The sequence below is a fragment of the Chelonoidis abingdonii genome, chromosome 15, assembly GCF_003597395.2.
Source record: "Chelonoidis abingdonii isolate Lonesome George chromosome 15, CheloAbing_2.0, whole genome shotgun sequence".
Classification (NCBI taxonomy): Eukaryota; Metazoa; Chordata; order Testudines; family Testudinidae; genus Chelonoidis; species Chelonoidis abingdonii.
Window position 1 is genome coordinate 32,862,995 of NC_133783.1, and position 22,184 is coordinate 32,885,178.

Sequence of the window (22,184 nt, forward strand, 5' to 3'; positions counted from 1 at the left end):
CGCAATCCGTAAGAGTGTGCACTCTACGTAGTAGTAATCCTCATTTTTCGAGAACACGTATCGATTAGCATGCAAGATGACTCTGGTTACCCTATCGGAAATACTTAGAGCTATTGGAAAAGTTGGGACGTACCCAGTTCACTCTACAATAGACTTAACAAAGGGTACTGGCAAGTACCACTAGATAACCGCCAATGAAAGGTCAGCATTTCGTCACCCATGGCGGATGTATGGAATAATTGTACTTCTTCGGGCTGCGAAATGCACCGCCACCTTCCAGAGACTGGTAATTGGTCTACTAGCAGGACCTGAGAGGAATAATGCAGTTGCCTACCTCGATGATGTGGCCATTTTGTTCAGACTCCTGGCCCGAACCACCTAGTACACCTGGAAAAGGTCTTTGGAGCATATCATGCAGGCCAGGACTAACTGTTAAGCCAAAAGTTGTCAATAGGCCCAAAACAGAGGTGACTTACCTTGGGACAACCAGATGGGTCGCGCGAACCCTAAACTCCCTCCAGGCCAAGGTGGAGGCTATCCAAAAGTGCCTGTCCCAACGTCAAAGAAACAGGTCCAATCCTTCTTAGAGCTTGGCCGGATACGACAGGCGGATTGTACCACCTACAGCCAAATCGCTTGCACCACTGACCGACCTACCAAGAAAAAGCCCCACCGATACAGTTCAATGGATGAGGAGTGTCAGGAAGCCTATTACCCAACTAAGGCGACGCTCACAGCTGACCCTGTGCTAAGCAGGCCCCAGACTTTGACAACCATTCCTGGTACACCACCGATGCATCTGAGCGTGGTCATAGGAGCAGTTCTCAATGCAGGAAGGACCGGATCAAACTTCCATCCTGTCTGTTTCTCAGCAAGAAACTATCGAGAAGGGAAAGCCACTGAACAGTCAGTGAAAAGAATGCATATGCATTGTGTATGCCCTGGAAAAGCTACGCCACATATACGTTTGGGGACGGCAGTTCAGCTACAAATTGCCATGCTGCCGCTTTAAAGTGGCTACCCCCCCTCCATAACAGCCAAAGGGAACAACAAGAAACTTCTTCTTTTGGAGTCATAGCTCTCCAAGATTGTTGATTTGGAAATTCAACCATTTTCAGGACTTCTATCAAAGTAGCGGATGCACTCTCCCGCGGATGAGTTCCCGGAATAACACTTGGTTAAAACTTTTCCTTAAAGATGTAGAAGTCTTGTAGTTATCATGCTTATACTAGTAAATGTAAAGATGCATGTGTTGTATTACTTCGTTTAGTTTTAAGTTCTAGTAGAGGATCACCTTCCAGTGAATTTTACACCTGTCTGTGATGATGGGGGCGTGTCATAAGTAGATAGGTAAGGTTAATTTCTTTACTGTAAGGGTGAACAAGGGGGAACCAAACACCTGACCAGAGGGACCATCAGAAGACCTGGATTTTTTTAGAATCTCTGGGAGGGAACTGGAACTCAGGGTCTTTTGTTTTCCTCCAGCGTGAGTAAACAAGCTTTTCTTCTAACTCCACTCTTCTTTCACTATTCACAATCAAGTGTGAGTACAAACCGGAACCAAAGTTAATAGGTGTTACTGTACTTTGGTTTGTACATTACTGTGTGTCGGATTTTGTGGCTTTGGCTACTGGGTTTAATTAGGGGGAAAACACGTCTTTTAATGCTGTGTTGTTCCTATTTTTCTTGTAAAGCCATATCCCTTGAGTTTGTTTCTAAATGGCAGAGTTTTTGTTATATGTAAGTCTTTCTTTTTATAATGAAAGTTTTCTTTTTAACTTGTGGGAGTTTTTCCTAGTGAGGCAAAGGGGAGAGGAATTTCTGTTGCCCGGAGCTCTGTCTACCTCTGTGTGACAGGCTAGGGGAGGGAGCCCATGCTCTGTGGTTTACTTCCTATTGTCCCAGGGCTGGGAACAAGCTACGGGGAAAAAGTTATAGGGGAAAGAGGAGAAACAACTCTGTTCTCTGGTGTTTAAGGCTTGTCTTCTTTGTGGAGACGGAGACAGGTTTTGGTATTGTGATGTAAAGAGTTTACATCAACTCCCTCAGATTGCTCAGAGCCAGAACGGCTGAGAGGGAAGCGGGGAGGAGGTAGATAATTCCCTTGCCGGTAAGACGTGCAGACTTCTTCTGAGTCTTGGGGGTCTTTCCAGGGGAAGTTGGGGAGGCCAGAAAGGGGGTCCCCCAAGGAATATTTGGGGAACCCGGGCTGATAGGAGCCAAAATCCTATCTGGTGGCAGCAAGATAAGAGCCAAGCTGGGTATAAGCTTAGGGGGAGAATCATAGTAAGCACCCAGATTTTGGACGCTAAGGTCCAGATTTGGGACAGACACTTACCACAATCACTCTTGGTGTAATTTTAATTCTTTTTTACTTTGGGGTTTTTCCCTTGTTTCTGCAATATTACATAGTCTAAATCCCCAGTGGGGCCTCAGAACATAACACTGTAGCCAATCTGGACAAGCATACCAGTTTCAAGCTGTATTTTTTGTATGAGAAACCTGTGCCATTCATTAATTTCTAGTCGTCTTTGTCGGTTGGGGACCATTTGGTCCATTTCCTTGAAATGTGGAGTGAAATTACCATGGATCATTGGTGATTAAAGTTTGGTTGGGCCACACAATCTAATTCCATGGGGCAGCGCAGTCTCTCTTCCCATATGTTTATAGTAAACACTATTCAGAGCAGAGGAGAGTTCTCTGTAAAGTTTGAAACTACAGAAGAAAAGTGCCTGATCAGCACAAAGGGGAAGTACTGTCTATTCAAGATCATTTCGCATGTTAAAAAATCGGATAGATCCATGATGATATGAAGGCTAAAAAAATTAACAAAGTTAATGAATAAATTCAAATTACAAATGCTGATATTGGCTTCCATCATTCTTATCCTTTCTTTATGAAGTCTGAACAAAGCTATCAGCTTTTTAAAAAGATGCTTATATATCTCATTCAGACTTACTCAACACAAATATTTAAATGCAGGGAACAGCCATTACTGTTTTCTGATTTAACAGTTGTTTGGCTGTGGTTGCACCATACTTCTGGCATTAAGGTATTCCAATTTACCTGTGCTTGGAGAACTGCCTGGTTTGCATTTGTATACCACAAACCTTAGAAGAATCCCTGAAATTGACATGGGTATTGCTCAATTTCTCTGGTACCTACTCAAAAGATATCTTCTTATATTGGTGTAGTCCTGGACTCTTTGCAAACCATTTTTTTCCCCTGAAGAGAGATTTTTAGGATTTTTCTAAGATACTATTCCATTAAAGAAAAATTATCAAATGTCAGTGAGTTTCTTCCCAAAGCGAGTAAGTCTCGTGGCCTCCTACACCTTTGTTTCAGGACCTAGTGGTCCCTACCTGTGAATGAAGCCACTGCAGCACTAGTTAGCTGGCAGTTACATTCTCCAAACAAGGATGACATGAGAGCACTTCTCATCATCCTATTTTATACCTCATGATCAGGAATATAAGAGGCAAATCTTGGAAAAGAAAATTATTATTCACCAGCAAATATAATTCTTTAGGAGGGTTGCCTCTGCATATTCACACCCTGCTCCCACCTTTCTCTCTTCTTCACAACTTGTTCTCATGGAATTATGGAGTTCACTTGGTGGTTGTGGACTCCATAATCCTTTATATAGGCTTGAGTCTCAGTGTTCAGAGCAACAGTGGAGTGCTTTCTAGAAAGTTCCTGAAGCTCAGCAGTACCAGGCCACACATCTCATAAGTGTGAACAAAAGAAATACACTCAACTTAAAGTTATTGGTAAGTAATCTTTTTTGTTAGGTTTTATAAAAATTCTTGATAGAAATGCTGATGTTGTTCACATACATTTCTTTTTTTTTTTGTCTGTTAACGTAGCTGTAAATGTTTGTATTATAACAGGACATGTGGACTACTTCATCAGTCTTAGACTTAGTTTCAAATTGATTTTTAATGAGTGGTGTAGAATATTTAGTAAGTTCATTTTTAGTTTACATGGTGAATCAATGTTTCTGCTGTCTTCTTTAGTGAATGATGCCTCCGATGACTAAGAATACTAACTGTTGATTTGTGGCCTATATAATGTTGTCAAAGGTGAAGGATGAAAGAAACTTTAGGTATTAGATGAAAGATGACACTGGTTGTTTGACAGATAGTATAATGGACTAACACCATCCTTTCATATTGGGGGCCCTAAGTCCAAATTCCTGCACAAGTTCCAAGGCAAATTTTGTATTGGGAGGGAGTGTCATCCTGCACTGTAGTATCTTTATGATATGTATAATGTTCTATGCAGTTGTCAGAGAATAGGCTAGAGAGATAAATAATATTATTGCATGTAATGATTGAATTCTAGTGGAGCCAGGTGAGAAAGCTTGGACAGCATCTACATGCTCTGTTCTTTGCTCAGGCTAATGCTGCTATTCCCTCACTTTCATGAGAGCTTAAATTTAACAAAGAAAACTAACAAAAGAACCATTGGTGTTTTGTCACTTCTGGGATTCTTGAGCGTTTATCATTCTTATTGCTGATTGATTGAAAAATAATGTTACTGATGGCCTCATTTTTTCAGAAATGCTGGATACCTGCAGCTCCCAATGTCAATCAAGCCCCAGCAAATAGCATAAAATACAAGTATTTCCATTATGTGCTCTAATTGACTGGAAAATAATAGACATGAGACATCTTTTTTGCAATCAAAATAATGTAAAAGTTAAGGTTTTTTTATTCATTAGCTCTGCTTAACAATTCAAATTTAGTATTTAACACCAAAGATGCTGTTTGCATACTATAGTGACTGGCTTTGTTCTTCAGTCACATGAAAGGACAATGATGGTAGATGCTACAATAAAGATTAAAGATCTATTGTGAAAAAGTATATACAAATACTGTGAATGCTAAGTCCTTGTTAGTTAACACTCAAATGGTTTGCACAAGATTAAATTAACATCTGTGCACGCAATGCGGAAAGAACAATAGCTATTTCAGAAGAAGAGTTATCTACAAATGAGATATTAATGAAAGAGAGAATTACTAAACAGTAATACAAAGATTGATTCTTGTTTTATTATTTTTAGTAAAAATTACACCTTATTTAACTTCTTATTTTGCCATTCAGGTTTTCTTTCTGTCAGTATCCATTCATTATTTCTATAGCAGCAAAAAAAGTTATTATTCAGAGGGACTCAGAACAACAGATGATAAGCATGGCACGGGTAAGTCACTTTGTGATAAATGATCATGTGAAAATAATGTTATACATTTGGTCTGTTAAACATTCTGTAAAATTATGTATTGCAATCTCTGAAATTTAGGGCTAACCTCTAAATAAAAAAAAAAAGGTCATTCTGTAACGTCTAGTCTGCAGAAGGCCATGAAGAATGCTTACACAGTGTTTTTGTTTTAGTTTGCCTAGGGCGGCAGTAGCTTCATAAATGTGTTTCTACAGTATAATGTGCTGCTCTTAGTCTTCTGCAATATATGAATCTTTCTTCACCACGCCCATGAGTGACAGGCAAGCCAGATTAATGAGGAAGATAATTTTGAAGGAACACATTTCCCTGAAAAGCCTTGTTAATTGTCAATTTTATTCTGCTAAAGTGGACAGTGATAGATCAGAATACAGGTCACAGGACAGGGTGTTGCATATAAGGGAGAAATGACTGTTAAGAGGAAATGATACTGGGTAGTGAGGGCTGATTTGGCTTCTTAAGCAAAAATGTTGTGTGTGTAAAATACTTTTTTTTTTAATTTCAAATAGCAAAGCCTAGTGGACAAAGTCTCTCGCAGGCAGAGACCTGACATGAATATGTTGTTCCTGAATTTGAAAGTGAGAAGGATGCACCTTGTTAGTGATTCACTTGATGAGGTACAGAAAATGGAAATTAATTAATATTTTGTTGAAAAGTATCTGTAACATTTTGAATTCAGTCTGACAGGACTTATTTCTATAGTGAATCTATTTAAAACATTCGTAATCGTAGCTGAGGAAACTAACCACATTTTCAGTCATTGTCTCCTGCACATTTACCCACTTCATGCACACAGTTATGTACATTTTGTGTATGTACATGCTAACTAAAAAGAATTTTTAAAAATATGAATATAAAGTGAACCCATTAAGAATACTGTGCATAATCATCAGATTATATTGTATCATATTCCAAGGTAGGAATTCCAACTTCTTCTAACTAATTCTTTAGCTACTGTGTGATTTTTTCCTTCTCTCCTCAAGCTTTATAGTCTAGGAGCACATTATAGTAAAATTTCATTCTGTGGTGGGCAAGCTAATGTTAGCAAGATAAGGGGCTGGTGTTGTTTGATTTGTAAAAATCTACTGAATCATAATTGCAGTGGCCTGGCAGGGGTGCTCACTTCTCCCTGGGTCCCCACTCCAAGTCCTCTGGTTGGTAGACATTTTGATAATACAGTGTGGTTGGAAATTGTTCAAGTTGGGTATCATTCGAAAGTCCTTTCTCCCACAAACACTATGGCACCAAACAGGACAAGCCTAGGACAATTATGTAGCTATACATTGAAGAAAACTTTTTAAAATATTTTTTTAAAATTATACTTTAACACAGGCATGTCAAATGTGGCAGCCCTCACAAAGTTCTACTGAGGCTCTTGACTGACAATAATGTGTTACCAGTTAATGCCCAGAACATGATACCCGGATTAATATTTTTTTAAAGTTTCAGATTACTATAAATGGAAAGAATGCTTGAAGTTGATTGCCATCATCGGTTAAAAAGATGATACCATTGAAATTATGATTCCGTAGATTTTAATGACTCAAGTGACACTTCCCTTACCTGTCTATCATTAAGTTGCCTACAGAATTACATATGCTCCGAGATTATTAAATACTTTAGTCTTTCATCCAATTTCTTACCCAAATTTTTAATCCACTTACCATAGCCAGGACCCAGTTACTCAGAGAGAGCGTGGATGAGACCTATTTGGTGCCTTGACTTCCAAGATGGCTTTCAAGCCTGGACGGAGACCTCATGAGTCAGGAGGGAGAGTGGCCAACCAATTATGATTAGCTAACTCTCCCAGTCCAAACAGTTATTTGCATATAAAGCTTGAATTATGAATTAGAATTCAGTAACTTTATGGATTCATATTTCACTCAACTAATAGCTGTAGAAATAAAATAAACACAATTGTTTTATCCAGAAGTTCTGTAATACTAGATATGTTGAGAGTCTCTGATTTATTGTAATTTTTATTTTTTAATAGCTGACACGGAAGAGGGCAGATTTGAAAAAAAAGTTGAAAGTTACATTTGTAGGGGAGGCTGGTCTTGATATGGGTGGCTTGACAAAAGAATGGTTTCTTCTCCTTATTCGCCAGATTTTTCACCCGGACTATGGTGAGTCCTCATAATTTACTACTTTTAAGATTAACAAATTAAAAATGGGATTAATTAAAAACACGGATGGAGAGGCATTTTTAGTTTCTTAAATGTTTAGCCCATCCACCTTGGATCTTTTTTTTTTTTAATATTCTCTGTTGGGTCATGTAGCCTGAGCCCTGCAAGCCCAAGTCCGCTGGCAAGGGCCAGCTACAGGTTTTTCTTTGCTGTGTAAACATACCTTCAGTGTCTGTAAACTGAAGCACAGTAACCGTGTATAGATGTGGGACTTACCTGCATGAGGGCCAGCTCCTTACTTGAGAATTGTGAACGTGGTAGTCAGTATTGCACTATGCAGTGGGTCTCTCAGTCACCTCAATTTCTAAGCCACATATTTTGCTTTTGTTTTTTTCAGCAAATTTGACTCACTCTAACACTCTAATTTTTGGCTCCATAAATATGGATCTTAAATACAATTCTTTAGCAAATTAACTTTAACATTGTCAATTTCACTATTGTTTGGTGATTTCTGTGACAAGCCCACAACTGTGCCTTATATGGCAATACAGCTTGTGATATTAGTGTTAGTGAATATGGGCCAGCATCCTTCAAGATTGCCAAACAACTACCTGTATTGCTGTGGAAAGGAAGGAAAGTATTTAGAATGAAGGCACTCACTGATACATACACTCTGTTAGCTAAGAAAAGGATGAAGGAAGGCAGGGGGAGAGATAGCTCAGTGGTTTGAGCATTGGCCTGTTAAACTCCAGGTTGTGAGTTCAGTCCTTGAGGGGGCCACTTAAGGATCTGGGGCAAAATCAGTACTTGGTCCTGTGAGTGAAGGCAAGGGGCTGGGCTTGATGACCTTTCAAGGTCCCTTCCAGTTCTATGAGATAGGTATATCTCCATATATTATAAGCATGAGACAGATACAGGCTTTGGGGGGATTTTTTTCATTGCAGATAAATAATGTGAAATAATTTTTACATTCCACAGGTATGTTTACATATCACAAAGATTCACACTGTCACTGGTTTAGCAGCTATAAATGTGATGATTACTCTGAATTCCAATTGGTTGGAGCTGTATCCTTTGCTGTCAGCTTGGATGTGCTACCTGCATTGTATTTTAATCAGTTACTAAATGTAAAAACAAAAAGCTAGGAACTTCTGGCTGAAGTATAAATATACAAAGTCAGAATTAGTTTTTATTATGCCTTTCTTTTTCAGTAAAAGATTTTTTTTTTTTTTGCTTTAAAGAGCTAAACAGAATACACTGACTAATGATTCTTGTAGGAAAATTAAAAATTAGGAAAATACGTATTGTGTGTATGTATACATATAAATTACATAGAAAAAATACATTAAAATAATGTTGTTAGCAAAATCAAGCACTCCAAAGTTAGGAAATTAAGAATTAGATTTTTTTAAAGTATGGAACCCTTATTAGTAACAAGTTTAAAATCTATTTTATTATGATAGTTTATTGTCTATAAAGTTTCATCTTTAAAATTGAATCTTTGTTGGAAAATAATATTTTCTTAATGACTGTTAAACCAACTTATATATAATCTAGTATAGGTTACTCTCACTGCTGTTATAAATGACATAACTTTTCAACAGAATGATTAGCAATAGATAACTGATTTTAAAAAAATCATTAAACAGTATAGTCATTACAAATAGAATGAATACATACAGTAAAAAGGATTTAATCTGCTAAATACAAAAGTAAAAACAGCCTGATGTAGTAGGCAGCAAATTGGATGGCTTATATATTTGTTTATTAGAACTGGCATATTTAGTAAATGGAAATGAATAGCCTGGTCTTATATTTAAGTTTTATGTAAGGAAAATATCCCATGCGTTAACCAATTGGCTGCCTGGCATAGGAAGGTTAAACTAATGGGATGTAATACCAAATCTGGCAGTAACCAGTAACAACAACAAAAAAGGGGCAGCTTCTCTTGATGGATAATTAACTTCTCAGATACAGCAATAATCATACTGATTTGTACAAAAAAGCCTAAAATAAACCTAATTTCTCATTAATAGTTCCCCAAAATGCTGGATCTTTGTGCACTCCCACCAAATATGCCTGAATAGGCCAGCTGGTAAACTACACTGTCAGCATAACTTTGTCTTAATATGTTTAATTTTCATGGACATTAGTATGTTAAGACCTCTTTAGAATTTTTTAGATTAAAAATACCCATATCTATAGTTTCATTTTAACTTTTTTTTCATATTATAGTAGTTCAAAAAATGCTTCATGCTGTATAGTATCTTAAGTATGAAAGAATTCGTGTTGAATAGAAGTGTATTATTTGATCATGTTAATATTTTTTAGTTTAATAGTTCTTACATTAGACAATAGACTCTTAAAAGAATGATGGCAATGTTGAAAAAGGAACATATTTTCTTCCCTTTTCATTTTGTTTAATACTTACAGAATACTCTCGGTAACAGTGTAAAATATGCTTCTAAAGTGGTCTAAAAAGAATAATAAGAATATGATTTTCTACTTAACATCTGACGTGTATAGCTTATGGGACTTGCCGTGTATAACAGTATCACCTTGGATATTCGCTTCCCACCTTGCTGTTACAAGAAACTTTTGAGTCCTCCCATTGTTCCCTGTGATCAGAACACACCTGTAGGCATCAGTGGTGTTTCATTAGATGACCTGTGTCATATTATGCCAGTAAGTAAAACGCAGTATTTTAAAGGATAGTTTATTTAAATAATAATTGGTTTCATTTATGGGTGCTTGGATTTGGGTGCTTCTGTTTCACTTAAATGTTGCAGAACGTTTCACATTATGAGCCCCTTTTTATATGCTTTCCAAACCACTCACCATTTTCTCTCTTCTTGAAGATCTTATTTATTTATTTTTTGCTTGTAAAAGTTTGAACAAAATTTTCCCTTCTGACATTTAAGTTACGGGAATTAAAAAAAAAAAACTACACACAAACACATGAAACTTCACATCTAAGAAATGTACTATGCAGAACTCCACTCTAAGAGACCAGTACTATACTTTGGAATCCATGGTATCACTAGATGCAGTAAAACTCTCAGTGGTGTACGAGTCAGTTCTGGATCTAAGCATTCCAAGCGAAGTTACAAATGGCCTGAGCCATTTAATTGACCTCAGTTCCTCTGTAGTAACCTGCTAGACATTCTCATTCTTCATTCTTGTGATTTTAAAAAGCCATAAAAGTATTGTAAGGATAGATTCGTTTCTAGTAATTTTCGTGGGGTTAGTTTCTACAATTGAGGAGCAATATTCTGAAATCTGCATCAGCACAAGATGACATATCCTAAAAAGAGTTTGGGAATCAAAAAAAGGTGCCCCATGCAGTTGGAAGATGTCGCTACCCTATCATTAAGGCACTTTGTATGCTGATGGTACTTGCATTAGTATTATTTTTTTGTGTGTGGCACCATATTCCAGGGTAGGGGTAAGAAGCATGAGCACAGTCTTAAGCTTCTCCCCCTGGATTGAAGTCTGATCTGCTCAACTCCTTTCTTCAGAAGTCTCAGAATCTTCGACTTTGAAATCAGAGATGATCTTTCGGTCCAGCTTCTCCAACAAAGAAACCATCAGATCGTAAATTGAAGACAAGATCTTAGATCTTATTTTGCCTGGCAAGAAACCACTTTATCTATCAGTAGGTTCCATTTTGAATACTGAGCGTCATAGGTCCTCTTTCATTCATATTGAAGAGGAAGGAGGAGGCAAAGCATTCCTCCAGATACACATACGCAGGCCAGACAGTAGATTTACAAAGGTGCATAGGAGCCTAAAGATGCAGATAGACGCCTAGTGGGATTTACAAAAGCACTCTGTGAATTAAGTGCCTAACTCCCATTGGCTTTGAGTAGGAGCTAGGTACCTAACCTATTTAGGTATTTTTGTAAATTCCAGTAAGCATTTAGCTGCATGTTTAGGTACCTAAGTACCTTTTGTAAATCTGGCCTATGGTGTCTTCATGCCACAAAGAGAAGTTACGTGAGCATAAGCTGGACATGGAATGGGCTATTTAGTTACCATCTGGACACACTGAGCCTTTCACTCAGGCTCATCACAGTTATTTGGGCATTTCAGGAGAAGTACATTTCTCCCTCAGTAAAATGCCTCTGAATCCCCACTGTAGAAAGATAACATACAATAACAGAACCAAGTGGTGTCAAAGGAGTACTAATTTTTTTTTTTAATTGAAGAGCTGTTCTCCCAATGTTAGCATCTGATCTTGACCCCAGTGTCACGAGTGTCATGATTATTTAAACAATATAAAGCTGGAAACTAAACTTCAAGTAGCAGCCCTACAAATTTGCAAAATACATACATTCTGGATGCAAACATTCCAAGCAGCCACTCCCCTGGTAGAATAAGAGTTTAGTCTCTGTGGCACTGGGACTCCAGCTTGCTTATTACAGACCTGGATACTAAATTTAATCTACTTGAATAAGTGTGATATAATGGTAGTAGGCAAAATGCAGAAGCAGCCCCTTCTCTATAAGCTCTTTGTTTAGTTGTACCTTGCTTTCAGAGGTAACATCTGGGGAAGAGTTACTGATAAATAATCTCCCTTTTTTCCATTTGTTTAAAAAAAATCTAACAGGGTTTTTTTTTTAGATCCATTTGTAGCTGATGTTTGAAAAATGGAATTCAGTATGAACATATTGGAAATAAGTTCTTTTGCCTGGTGAGGGAAAAAAATCAAAATATAGTTATTAGTAGTTGAAAAATCATTTCTGCACGTGCGGAGTAACAGGTTGCTTTATGTATAGTATGCTTTAATGTGCAATTTTGCCCAAGGTGTTTCTCAGTAGTAAGTTATTGTACTTTAAAAGGTGGAATTGTACCTAATTCATTAATTTTTTTTCCCCAGGAGTTGGCCCATGGACTAAGGGAGCTTCTATCCTATGAAGACAACGTTGAAGAAGACTTTTATTCAACCTTCCAGGTACTGTAGGAACACAGACTCTACAGTTTATAGTAATTATTGATCCATCTCAGGAGATTTATTCATAGGTAGAGTAGTCCATCATAGAGAGTGATTGCTGATTGTCTGAAGTTCAGTGGGGTTGGGGCTAAAGAGCTATAAAGTTTGCCCCAGCTTTGAAAGAGTCAGTCTAGCCTGGGAGGTTGGCCCAGATAGAGGCTTGCTGTAGTTTTGGAGGACTTGGTAAATTTGGGGTTGAAGTTGGCCTGGAAGCCTGATTTAGGCAGAGGCCTACCTAACTTGAAAGACTTTACCTAATCTGGGGGCTAGTTTTAGGCAAATGCTTGCACTAACTATTTGATATACTCCAACCTGGAAGACTGTCTTAAAGAGAATCCTGATCCAATTATGAAAGATTTGGGTTTGCCATGGGAGTTTTAAACTAAGCAGAGGCTTGCTCTAATCTGGAATGATTTATCTTTGCCAACGAAGCTTGGGTTTAGGCCTGCACCAGCCTGAAAACACGTTAGGCCTGACATAGGCTTGTTCTAGTTCAAGGCTTTTTTGCTTTTGCTTGGAATTATATTGTCATCAAGTGGTATGAGACTCTTTATAACCTAAATTAGTTTCAATTCTGTGGGTCCTACAATTAAAAGAGAGTTTATTTCTTCTAATATATTTAATCTCCTAAATCCTTTTCTGCATCTTTCTCCTTCATGGCATCCAAGTCTTACCACACAACTAACACATTTTAAATAGTGTATTTGTTTGTTAAGAAAAATACTAAAAACTATAACACATAATTTAAAAAAATCTCTCAGAAATACGCAAAACTATTGATAAGGGATTTATTTGCCATAATGGACCGAAGGTGTTACATGTGCTATACCATCTTCTCTCTTTCTCCAGGTTTTTCAAGAAGAATTTGGAGTCATAAAATCTCATAACCTAAAGCCTGGTGGTGATAAAATTCCAGTTACGGCTCAGAATAGGAAAGGTACACTAAAGATATAAATATGCCAACTGAAATGCACCAAACTTCACATATAACTATAGATTTTGTTACTTAGATGAGTAGTAAAAATAAAATTCAAACTGAACTTCCTAATATACTTTCTATTTCTAATGCTATGTAAAGTAAAATGTATTTTAAAAGTTTTAAATTGTTTCAGCTCAGTTTAAGACAATACAAGAAATGATAGTCTGAAATAATTTTATTGATATCTAATATAAAGGATATCACTTTTTTTTTTTAGAATATGTGCAGCTTTATGTTGACTTCATTCTCAACAAATCAATCTACAAACAGTTTGCAGCTTTTTATTATGGATTCCATAGTGTCTGTGATTCATATGCATTGATGGTAAGAATAAGATGAAAAGTCTTATAACAAACTTTATTTCATATTATCTTAAAGTTTGGTTTACTTCTATTATAAATCTGTGACAAAGAATTGAAAATGGCTGATCTGAATTATATAAATAAACTTTAATAATTCAAATGACTTTTTTCGGTCTTCATAGAGGCTCTGATTCATCAAAATATTTAAGCAAATGCCTAATTTTAAGCATATGAGTAGGCCCACTGAGATCAATGTGCCTTGCTGAATATGACCACTCGAGAAAGAGATCTTGGAGTCATTGTGGATAGTTCTCTGAGAACATCCACTCAGTGTGCTGCAGTAGTCAAAAAGGTAACAGAACGTTGGGAATCATTAAGAAAAGTATAGATAAGAAGACAGAAAATATATATTGCCTTTATATAAATCCATGGTATGCCCACATCTTGAATACTGCATGTAGATGTGGTCATCCCATCTCAAAAAAGATATATCGGAATTGGAAAAGGTTCAGAAAAGGGCAACAAAAATTATTAGGGATATGGAACAGCGTATGAGGAAAGATTAATAAGACTGGGACTTTTCAGCTTGGAAAAGAGACAAGTAAGGGGGATATAATAGAGGTCTATAAAATCATGACGGATGTAGAGAAAGTAAATAAGGAAATGTTATTTACTCCTTCTCATCACACAAGAACTAGGGGTCACCAAATGAAATTAATAGGCAGCAGGTTTAAAATGAACAAAAGGAAGTATTCACACAATGCACAGTCAACCTGTGGAACTCTTTGCCAGAGGAGGTTGTGAAGACCAAGACTGTAACAGGGTTCAGAAAAGAACTAGGTAAGTTCATGGAGGATAGGTCCATCGATAGCTATTAATCAGGATGAGCAGGGATAGTATCCCTAGCCTTTGTTTACCAGAAGCTGGGAATGGGTGACAGGTGATGATTACTGGTTCTGTTCATTCCCTCTGAAGCACCTAGCATTGGCCACTGTCGGAAGATAGGATACTGGGCTAGATGGACCTTTGGTCTGACTCAATATGACCTTTCTTATGACCAGAAAACTATTTGAGAAAAACAGTATATAATTGCGTTAATATTTAGGACTCTGCAGTATTACGGAGTTGAAAAGTATAGTGTTTTCATTGGAGAGTCTTAAAGGTCTTTAAAAATATTTAATATATTTCCTCTCACAATACTGCTAGTAAGTAACCAGTATGAAAGACAGATTAAGGCCAAGATGTTTTTTTCTTTTTTCCAATGGGTAGGATTTTTAACCGTTAGGATTCGGTGTGGCCTGATTTTTCAAAAGTGCTTATCACCCAGCAGTATTCACTAAACTTAATGGCTGCTCATCTCTTTTGAAAATCAGACCATTTATTTAGGTGCCTAAATGTAAACTCGAAACATTAACTTTAGATACCAATTTTTTAAAACCTTGTCTTAAGTAATTGCAAATATATAATAAAACCACAAAAGGAACCTCTGTTTCCTCACTTTAGTCCTTTAGTTTTAAGGCAGTGATTCCCAGGTGTGCTGAGCTAGATCCCCTCTTCTGTGGCACGTTTTGCAGAAGTGCCCCCATTGTCTCTCATGATTAGGGTTGCCTACCCTCCGGGATTGTCTTGAAGTCTCCAGGAATTACAGATTAAACTTTAATTAAAGATAATGTCATGTGATTAAACCTCCAGGAATTCATCCAACCAAAGCTGGCAACCTACTCACGATATAGCCCAGGTGGTGTCACTTAGTGTAATCCATTCTCTTTCCTTCTCTACCCTTATTCTTATTCTATCCTTATAATCAAGGTGGGACTACTAGGGTCTGTTAATGAACAGTTCTGTGGGCATTTTTAGTGAATTTTAGGTTATTTTCATCTTAGAAAGTAATAGGAGAAAAAGAAAGAGAAGTCATCCAAAACTCAGCAGAATGAACATAAAATCCTTCAGTAGACCCCATACCACTGGCTGGCTGACATGAAAAATCATCCCTTGAAATTAATATTGTTCCTCCTTTTTCCCTGAAACTTCCCTTTTCTCCCTCACTTCTCCCCCTGACTTGTCTCTTCCTAGTGACCTACCTTGTTTTGGCTGCAAAAAGTCCCTCGTGGCTGCTCAGTGCCTCCTCCCTGCTGGCTACCTCTTTTCGGTGCATGCAGCATCTAGCTCCAAACTAAATTCTTTATTGAACTAAGCACATCTCTAGACCATTAGAGAGGATCAGAACTGGAATATATGCACATGAGAAAAGTTGCCAGCACATAGTAGAGGAAAGAGTGGTTGCCTGTCACGCACATCTGCGATGCTGACGAGGACCTGAGTTATGTTGGGCAGGTTTTCTAAAGCCTGGCCTATTCTGCCCAAATGAGGACTAATGGCAGATATACTGGTGGCTTCCCTCCTCTTCCCCTCCCCCATTTCTAGTTGGATCATTGGGAGGGGACTGTCAGGATCACACAATCTTGTGTACTTACAGGAGAGTAAATTATGGGTACAGTGTTACTCAAAGAGAACATGAAGAAAAGCCAGGTACCCATCTTAAAAGCCATTCTGGGTCCCTCAATTTCAGGCCTCTCATTTATGGATCATCCCTACAGTGGGGGCAGGAATCTGACAAGTTCTCCAGCACCACTTCTTCTCTCTTCCAGTCTTTGCTGTCCTTTTCAGCTGCTACATCCATCTTCTTTCTCGTGAACCATGGGGCCAATCAGAAACTGGCAGGGAAAGGAGTTGACACTGGAGCTTAGTCTCCATTTGTTTTTTCACCACTTCTGCAACCCGATAGTTCAGCCACATAGCTTGCAAGTAGCCACAGGGAAGTGGTGCATGTTTGAATATAATAACAATACCTCCAACACTAGATTGTAGAAAATTGTCTTAATTGGAATTATGTAATTAGAGCTTATTAGTTAAAGATTCATACAGCATGATACAGAATACAGAAAGTATAGTTTACTACCCTCTGTAAATTGTGAAGAGAGGGCAGCTTGTTCTCTTTTTATATATAATATATATAAAGTAACTGAGATGGCAACTTGTTCACTTCCAACTAACTTTCCTAAATTTATTCCTTTATATACTGGTTTAGAACAAAGAAAGTTTATTTGTTGGGAGGGGAAAAGCTACTTTCCCACAGTTGATTGTGTGTTTTGTTTTAATATTTTAATTTATTTAACTACTTAGGGAATTTTTATGGTATTTTAATTTACATGATTGGTCCGCTAAAGGGATTTGTAACCCCAGTTATTGTTATTAAGAACATCTGTTCTAGCAAGCACTTCCAAAGGAGTTAAAAAATCTTTGAATGTGTCATTTTTTATAAATTACAGAAAATATTTGTATTCACAAATACCTCTTATTAATCACAGAACATAACTGGATTGTAAGCACCCCTTATAAATTATCCAATCTTGTTCATTATATCATACTTCTATAGTAATAAGTATCCTTTGTTAGTGCCAAGACTCCCTTCCTGGATATCTGGATTAGATTAAAGGAGTTAAATTATACACACTTCATTATTGAGTACATGCCTTCCTTTATTTTCTTAATAAAGTTTAACTTAAGCACAAAAAAAGGATTTTGGTTAACGGGTTTGGTTATATGGGTTTTACAATATCAGCAGAGATTGAATATGACTGTCAACCAGAAATCCCAGTCGAGTATATCCTTCCCACTTACTGACCAGAGAGCAGTGAATTTGGTGAGATCGAGGCAGCAGGCCCATTGGTCACTGGGACAGTTAATTCCTTCCTGGACAGGGAAGAGCCTATTAAGGTGGTTTGGAACCGACTTTATCGTAGTGTGGCTCCTAATCTGACCAACAGCATGTCAATGAGTTGCTCCAAGGTCTTGCTTCTGATTGATTGGGAGCTTTTCTGGTCCTGAAATTAAGGTGTTGCAGGTTCATATGTACTTCTTCCCTGCTCCCTGTGTTTGCAGACACCACACTAGTACTTCAGGAAGAAGTGGGAGAGATTTAAAACTAGTAGCATTTTCAGGGTGAAGACTCTCCATTCTCAACAACTGGAGCATCGGAATATTATGCAGAAAGAACTAGAGGACTGGGGTAATAGAAATTAGATGAAAATTAATATCAAGTTCAAAGTCATGCACTTGGGGAATTATAATACAAATTTCTACTACAAGCTGAGGCACAGCCTTTGGAGGCAACAGAAGAGGAGAGAGACCTAGGTGTGTGGGTTCATCCCAGGATGGCTATGGCTATCAATGAGATGCAGCTGTGAAAAAGGCAAATGTGATCCTAGAATGTATCAGGTGAGGTATTTCTAGTAGAGATTGGGAAATATTAACACTATTGTACAAGGCAGTGGTAAGATCTCACCTGGAATACTGCCTTCAGTTCTGTTCACCCATGTTCAAGAAAGAAAAATTCAAACTGGAACAGGTGCAGGGAAGGGTTACTAGGACAATCAGGGCATGTGGGGCCTGTCTTTTGAGAGGAGGCTGAAAGAACTTAGTTTCTTTACCCTAGCAAAATGAAGGCTGAGGAGGGATGTGAGTGTGCACAAATATATCGAGGAGGTAAACACCAGAGAGGGAGAAGAGCTAGTTAAGTTAAAGGAAAATGTTGACACAAGAACAAATGATTATAAATTGTCCATGAACGAATTAAGGGTCAGAAATTAGAAAATTGCCAACTATCAGAGGAACTTCCCAATAGAAGTAGATTCGACAAGCAATCTAATTAATTTTAAGATAGAGCTTGATAAATTTATGAGTGGGTTTGTATGATGGGGTTGCATGCTGTGATGGGGGGTTGGGTGTAGTGGCCCTGAGGTGTATTCTGTACCTTTTTTCCTCCTTCCTCTGAAGCATGAGACAGGACACTGAACAGGATGGGCCAGTACTATGAGGCATAAAGGGAATTCCTTCTCAGATGCTTGGCTGGTGGGTCTTGCTGACATGCTGAGTGTTATACTGATCACCTTTTCTGTTTTCAGGAATGAATTTCCCCAGGTTAGATTGGCAGAAATCGTGGGGGTGGGGGTTGCCTCACTGCAGCATGGCATTCATGTCAGTTGTTAAAATCATCTGAGTATATCTCACCTAATCAATTCCCTGCCGTTACAGAGGACTTGAGTATTAGTGCACCTCACTCCTTCCTATTCTCTGGCTGTGGCACACAATAGTTTACTGGTGTTGGGCTCAGGACTGGATAACTGGGTTCAGTTTAGGGCTTGTGGATGTGTGCAGGAGGTCAGACTCGATGGCCTAAATCTCTGACTCTAAGTAAGAAAGTGTAAACGTTAGGAGGAAAGGGGAATAAGGGGAATAGGAATAACACACTAATGGATATTACCCACATTTATTTTGCTTGTTAGTAAACAATTTTAAAATTAAGCACTGAGGAATTGATCTTCCTGCAAAATAGTAAATACTAGAGTTCAGATATAAACTTCTATCCATGAAAAATGTTCTTAAGAAAATAACATACTTTGTCTACAATGCATAACAAAACATCTGCAATTAATTTTTCAATTCTTAGTCTGAATTATTAGTCGTTATTAGCATCATTATTTATCTTTTAAAAAGTGTTCTGCCAGCAAATGTTATGACTTTTTGGCAGCTACTTCGTCCAGAGGAAGTTGAAATTCTTGTTTGTGGAAGCCCTGAACTGGATATGTATGCTCTACAGAGAAACACCCAGTATGACGGCTACCTGAAAACCGATCTCACTATACGGTAGACTTAACTTTTAATCTTCTTAATATTCATACAGAAAAACAATATAGACTGATAGGAGCAATTAAAATCTGAATGTCAATATAGTCTTGAAGTACTAAGATATAGCTAAGTTTTAAAAAGGTTATCTCAAAATGAGATAAAAATACTGTAGTCTTATCTCCTTAAGTAGGAAAAGTTATATTAGTTGAACCTCCTTAGCTATGCCAAGCAGGGACGGCTCTAGCTTCTTTGCTGCCCCAAGCACGGCAGGCAGGCTGCCTTCGGCGGTGCGCCTGCGGGAGGTCCGCCAGTCCCATAGCTTCGGCGTACCCACCAGCGAATTGCCGCCGAATCCATGGGATCAGCAGACCTCCTGCAGGCGTATCACCAAAGGCTGTCTGACTGCTGCCCTCACGGGGACCAGGAGGGAACCCCACGCGGCTTGCCGCCTCAGGCACATGTTTGGAGTACTGGTGCCTGGAGCCACCGCTGATGCCAAGTATCTTTAAAAGGACACAATCCATTTAAATCTAGTCAGTTTCAGGCACTACACCAAGCTACTGTGTGGTTTTACAATATTTTCCTATATTTTAAAATGTTATCTCTCTTCTCTGATTTGTGAAAGATCCACACAAACTGGGGCAACTGTCTGTACACAAAATGTAAAATGCATAAAAAATTGAGAAGAAAATATTTCCATCTGATCTTCCTGTAATACCTAGTAACTGTAGGCATTTATTGTAACTAATAGGTTTTAAATAAAGTTTCAGACATAAATGTAAATGTGTATGTTTAACTAAACCAACATTTGAAAAATAAAGGTTTGTAAGATACAGGCAGCCAAAACATCTCTTCCCTTTGCCCCACTATGCCAATTATAAAATCTGGCTCTAAATAATGGTAGGAGGGAGGAGTTGTATAGAGGAGTGTCACTAGCACATTTTTGATAACACACTGTTTGAAAACGTACATAAATACTTTATGCTTTTAAGTTCACCTGCTAACTATATATTGATGGGAATTTTTATATTAAGTGACAATATCTGAGCTTAAGGCATAGTGATAACTTTACATTGCTTTTATCAAGCTATTAACTCTCCCCTTCCCTAATTAATACTGTAGATACTTTTGGGAGGTAGTGCTTGGATTTCCTCTTGATCTCCAAAAGAAGCTACTGCATTTTACTACAGGAAGTGACAGAGTACCTGTGGGAGGGATGGCTGATTTGAATTTCAAGATTTCAAAGAGTGAAACATCCACTAACTGGTAAATAATTTTCAATTGTATTTTTAAATATTTTTCACAGAAGAGTCTTATTGTAATTTGTGTATGTAGTGTAAAAAAAGAAGCAAACTGACTGAGAAACTATATTAGTTCCTTTAGTTTGGTTTACAAATGTTGTTAAAACCATTTATTGATTACACAAATTTAGCCGATGTTCATCTAATACAGAGCCAGCTCTCCAAACAATGTGTAAATCTGAAGTCCAGTTACTGCTTTTTAATACAAGTGGTCCTTATGCTTCAATTCAAAGAAGCAATTTGCTTAGTCCTTGACTGGGGCTGAGCTGGTGAAAAATAAACTACCATATTTACCAAGAGTTGTGCTGGATCCATTTGGGTGTTCATTACTCTGGAGACCAGTCTCTGCAGCTGGCAGAGTGTCCTTGTTTCTTACGGCTGATCAAGCTTTTTAGTGTGTGAGCCCTGAACAGACTGACCATTGCTTTGGGATCTCTATAGAGTAAATGGATAGATGGTCCAGAGGTGGTTCTCTGTAGGTGAAACTAGAGAGTCTGTAACATGAAATTAAAGGTCAAATATTTGTGTGCTCTGCTGGAACCTTTTATATCCTTTTGAACTCATGCGGGAAGTTTCTCATTCCTTACTATCAAGCTAGTGTTTTGAATGGCTCTTTTCTCCAGAAGGTTAGGAGAAATTCAGCTCTGTTAATTTGGAGAGTGAACTGTCACCAGAAATTCCTGGTTCCACTTTGCATTGTCAAGTCTTCAGCATCACAATTAATTATAGATTTGAAATAAGTACAGTACATGAGAACTTTTTTCAAAAACTCATTTATTGTAATTGGCCTTATCATAATGGAGTAGTAGTTTTTAAGTAAAAGGTAAATATTAGAATAATGTAGGCCCTATTCGTACAGTGTCATCTTTGTAGTCAGATTCTTGCACCCATGCAGAGCTGTATTGACTTCCATGTGCCTCTTCATAAGCATAAGGATTCACCTGCATGGATCATATTACAGCATCCAGGCAGTAGTAATGGCCAAAATTTTCAAATCTGAATGCCCAATATTATAGTCCTAGATCCATTGTATAGGTACTGTGATGGGGCAAGGCCAGATGGCTACAGTAAAGTACTGAGAAACAGGTATGTTAGCCCCAGGCTAAACAAATCCCTGGTACGCTGGTAACCAAATGGCAGTTGCTCCAGGTTAATCAAGGCACCTGGGGCCAATGAAGATCTTTCTAGAAAGCAGTGGAGATAGCTACTTTAATTAGAACATCTACAGCCAATCAAGGCAGGCTAATCAGGGCACTTGGGTTTAAAAAGGAGCTCAATCCAGTCAGGCAGGGAGGAGCTAGAGGAGAAGGAGCGTGTGTGAGGAGCTGGGAGCAAGAGGGCAAGGAGCTGAGAGTGAGAGAATTATACTGGTGGAGGATTGAGGAGGACAAGCATTATCAGACACCAGGAGGAAGGTCCTGTGGTGAGGATAAAGAAGGTGTTTGGAGGAGGCCATGGGGAAGTAGCCCAGGGAGTTGTAGCTGTCATGCAGCTGTTTACAGGAGGCACTATAGACAGCTGCGATCCACAGGGCCCTGGGCTGGAACCGGAGTAGA

General features: G+C 38.1%; 1 protein-coding gene across 1 annotated transcript in view; it reads left to right on the top strand.

Annotated features, from left to right (window-relative positions):
* The window catches only part of HECTD2 (HECT domain E3 ubiquitin protein ligase 2), a 116,804-nt gene that overhangs the window by 83,666 nt on the left and 10,954 nt on the right, over positions 1-22,184 (top strand). Inside the window, exons 10-19 of the mRNA XM_032793152.2 lie at positions 5,107-5,203; positions 5,749-5,856; positions 7,233-7,365; positions 8,344-8,432; positions 9,892-10,050; positions 12,245-12,319; positions 13,208-13,295; positions 13,555-13,661; positions 19,230-19,345; positions 20,450-20,593. Of these exons, the coding sequence (XP_032649043.1) occupies positions 5,107-5,203; positions 5,749-5,856; positions 7,233-7,365; positions 8,344-8,432; positions 9,892-10,050; positions 12,245-12,319; positions 13,208-13,295; positions 13,555-13,661; positions 19,230-19,345; positions 20,450-20,593 (1,116 nt within the window). The remainder of the gene's footprint in view (positions 1-5,106; positions 5,204-5,748; positions 5,857-7,232; positions 7,366-8,343; positions 8,433-9,891; positions 10,051-12,244; positions 12,320-13,207; positions 13,296-13,554; positions 13,662-19,229; positions 19,346-20,449; positions 20,594-22,184) is intronic.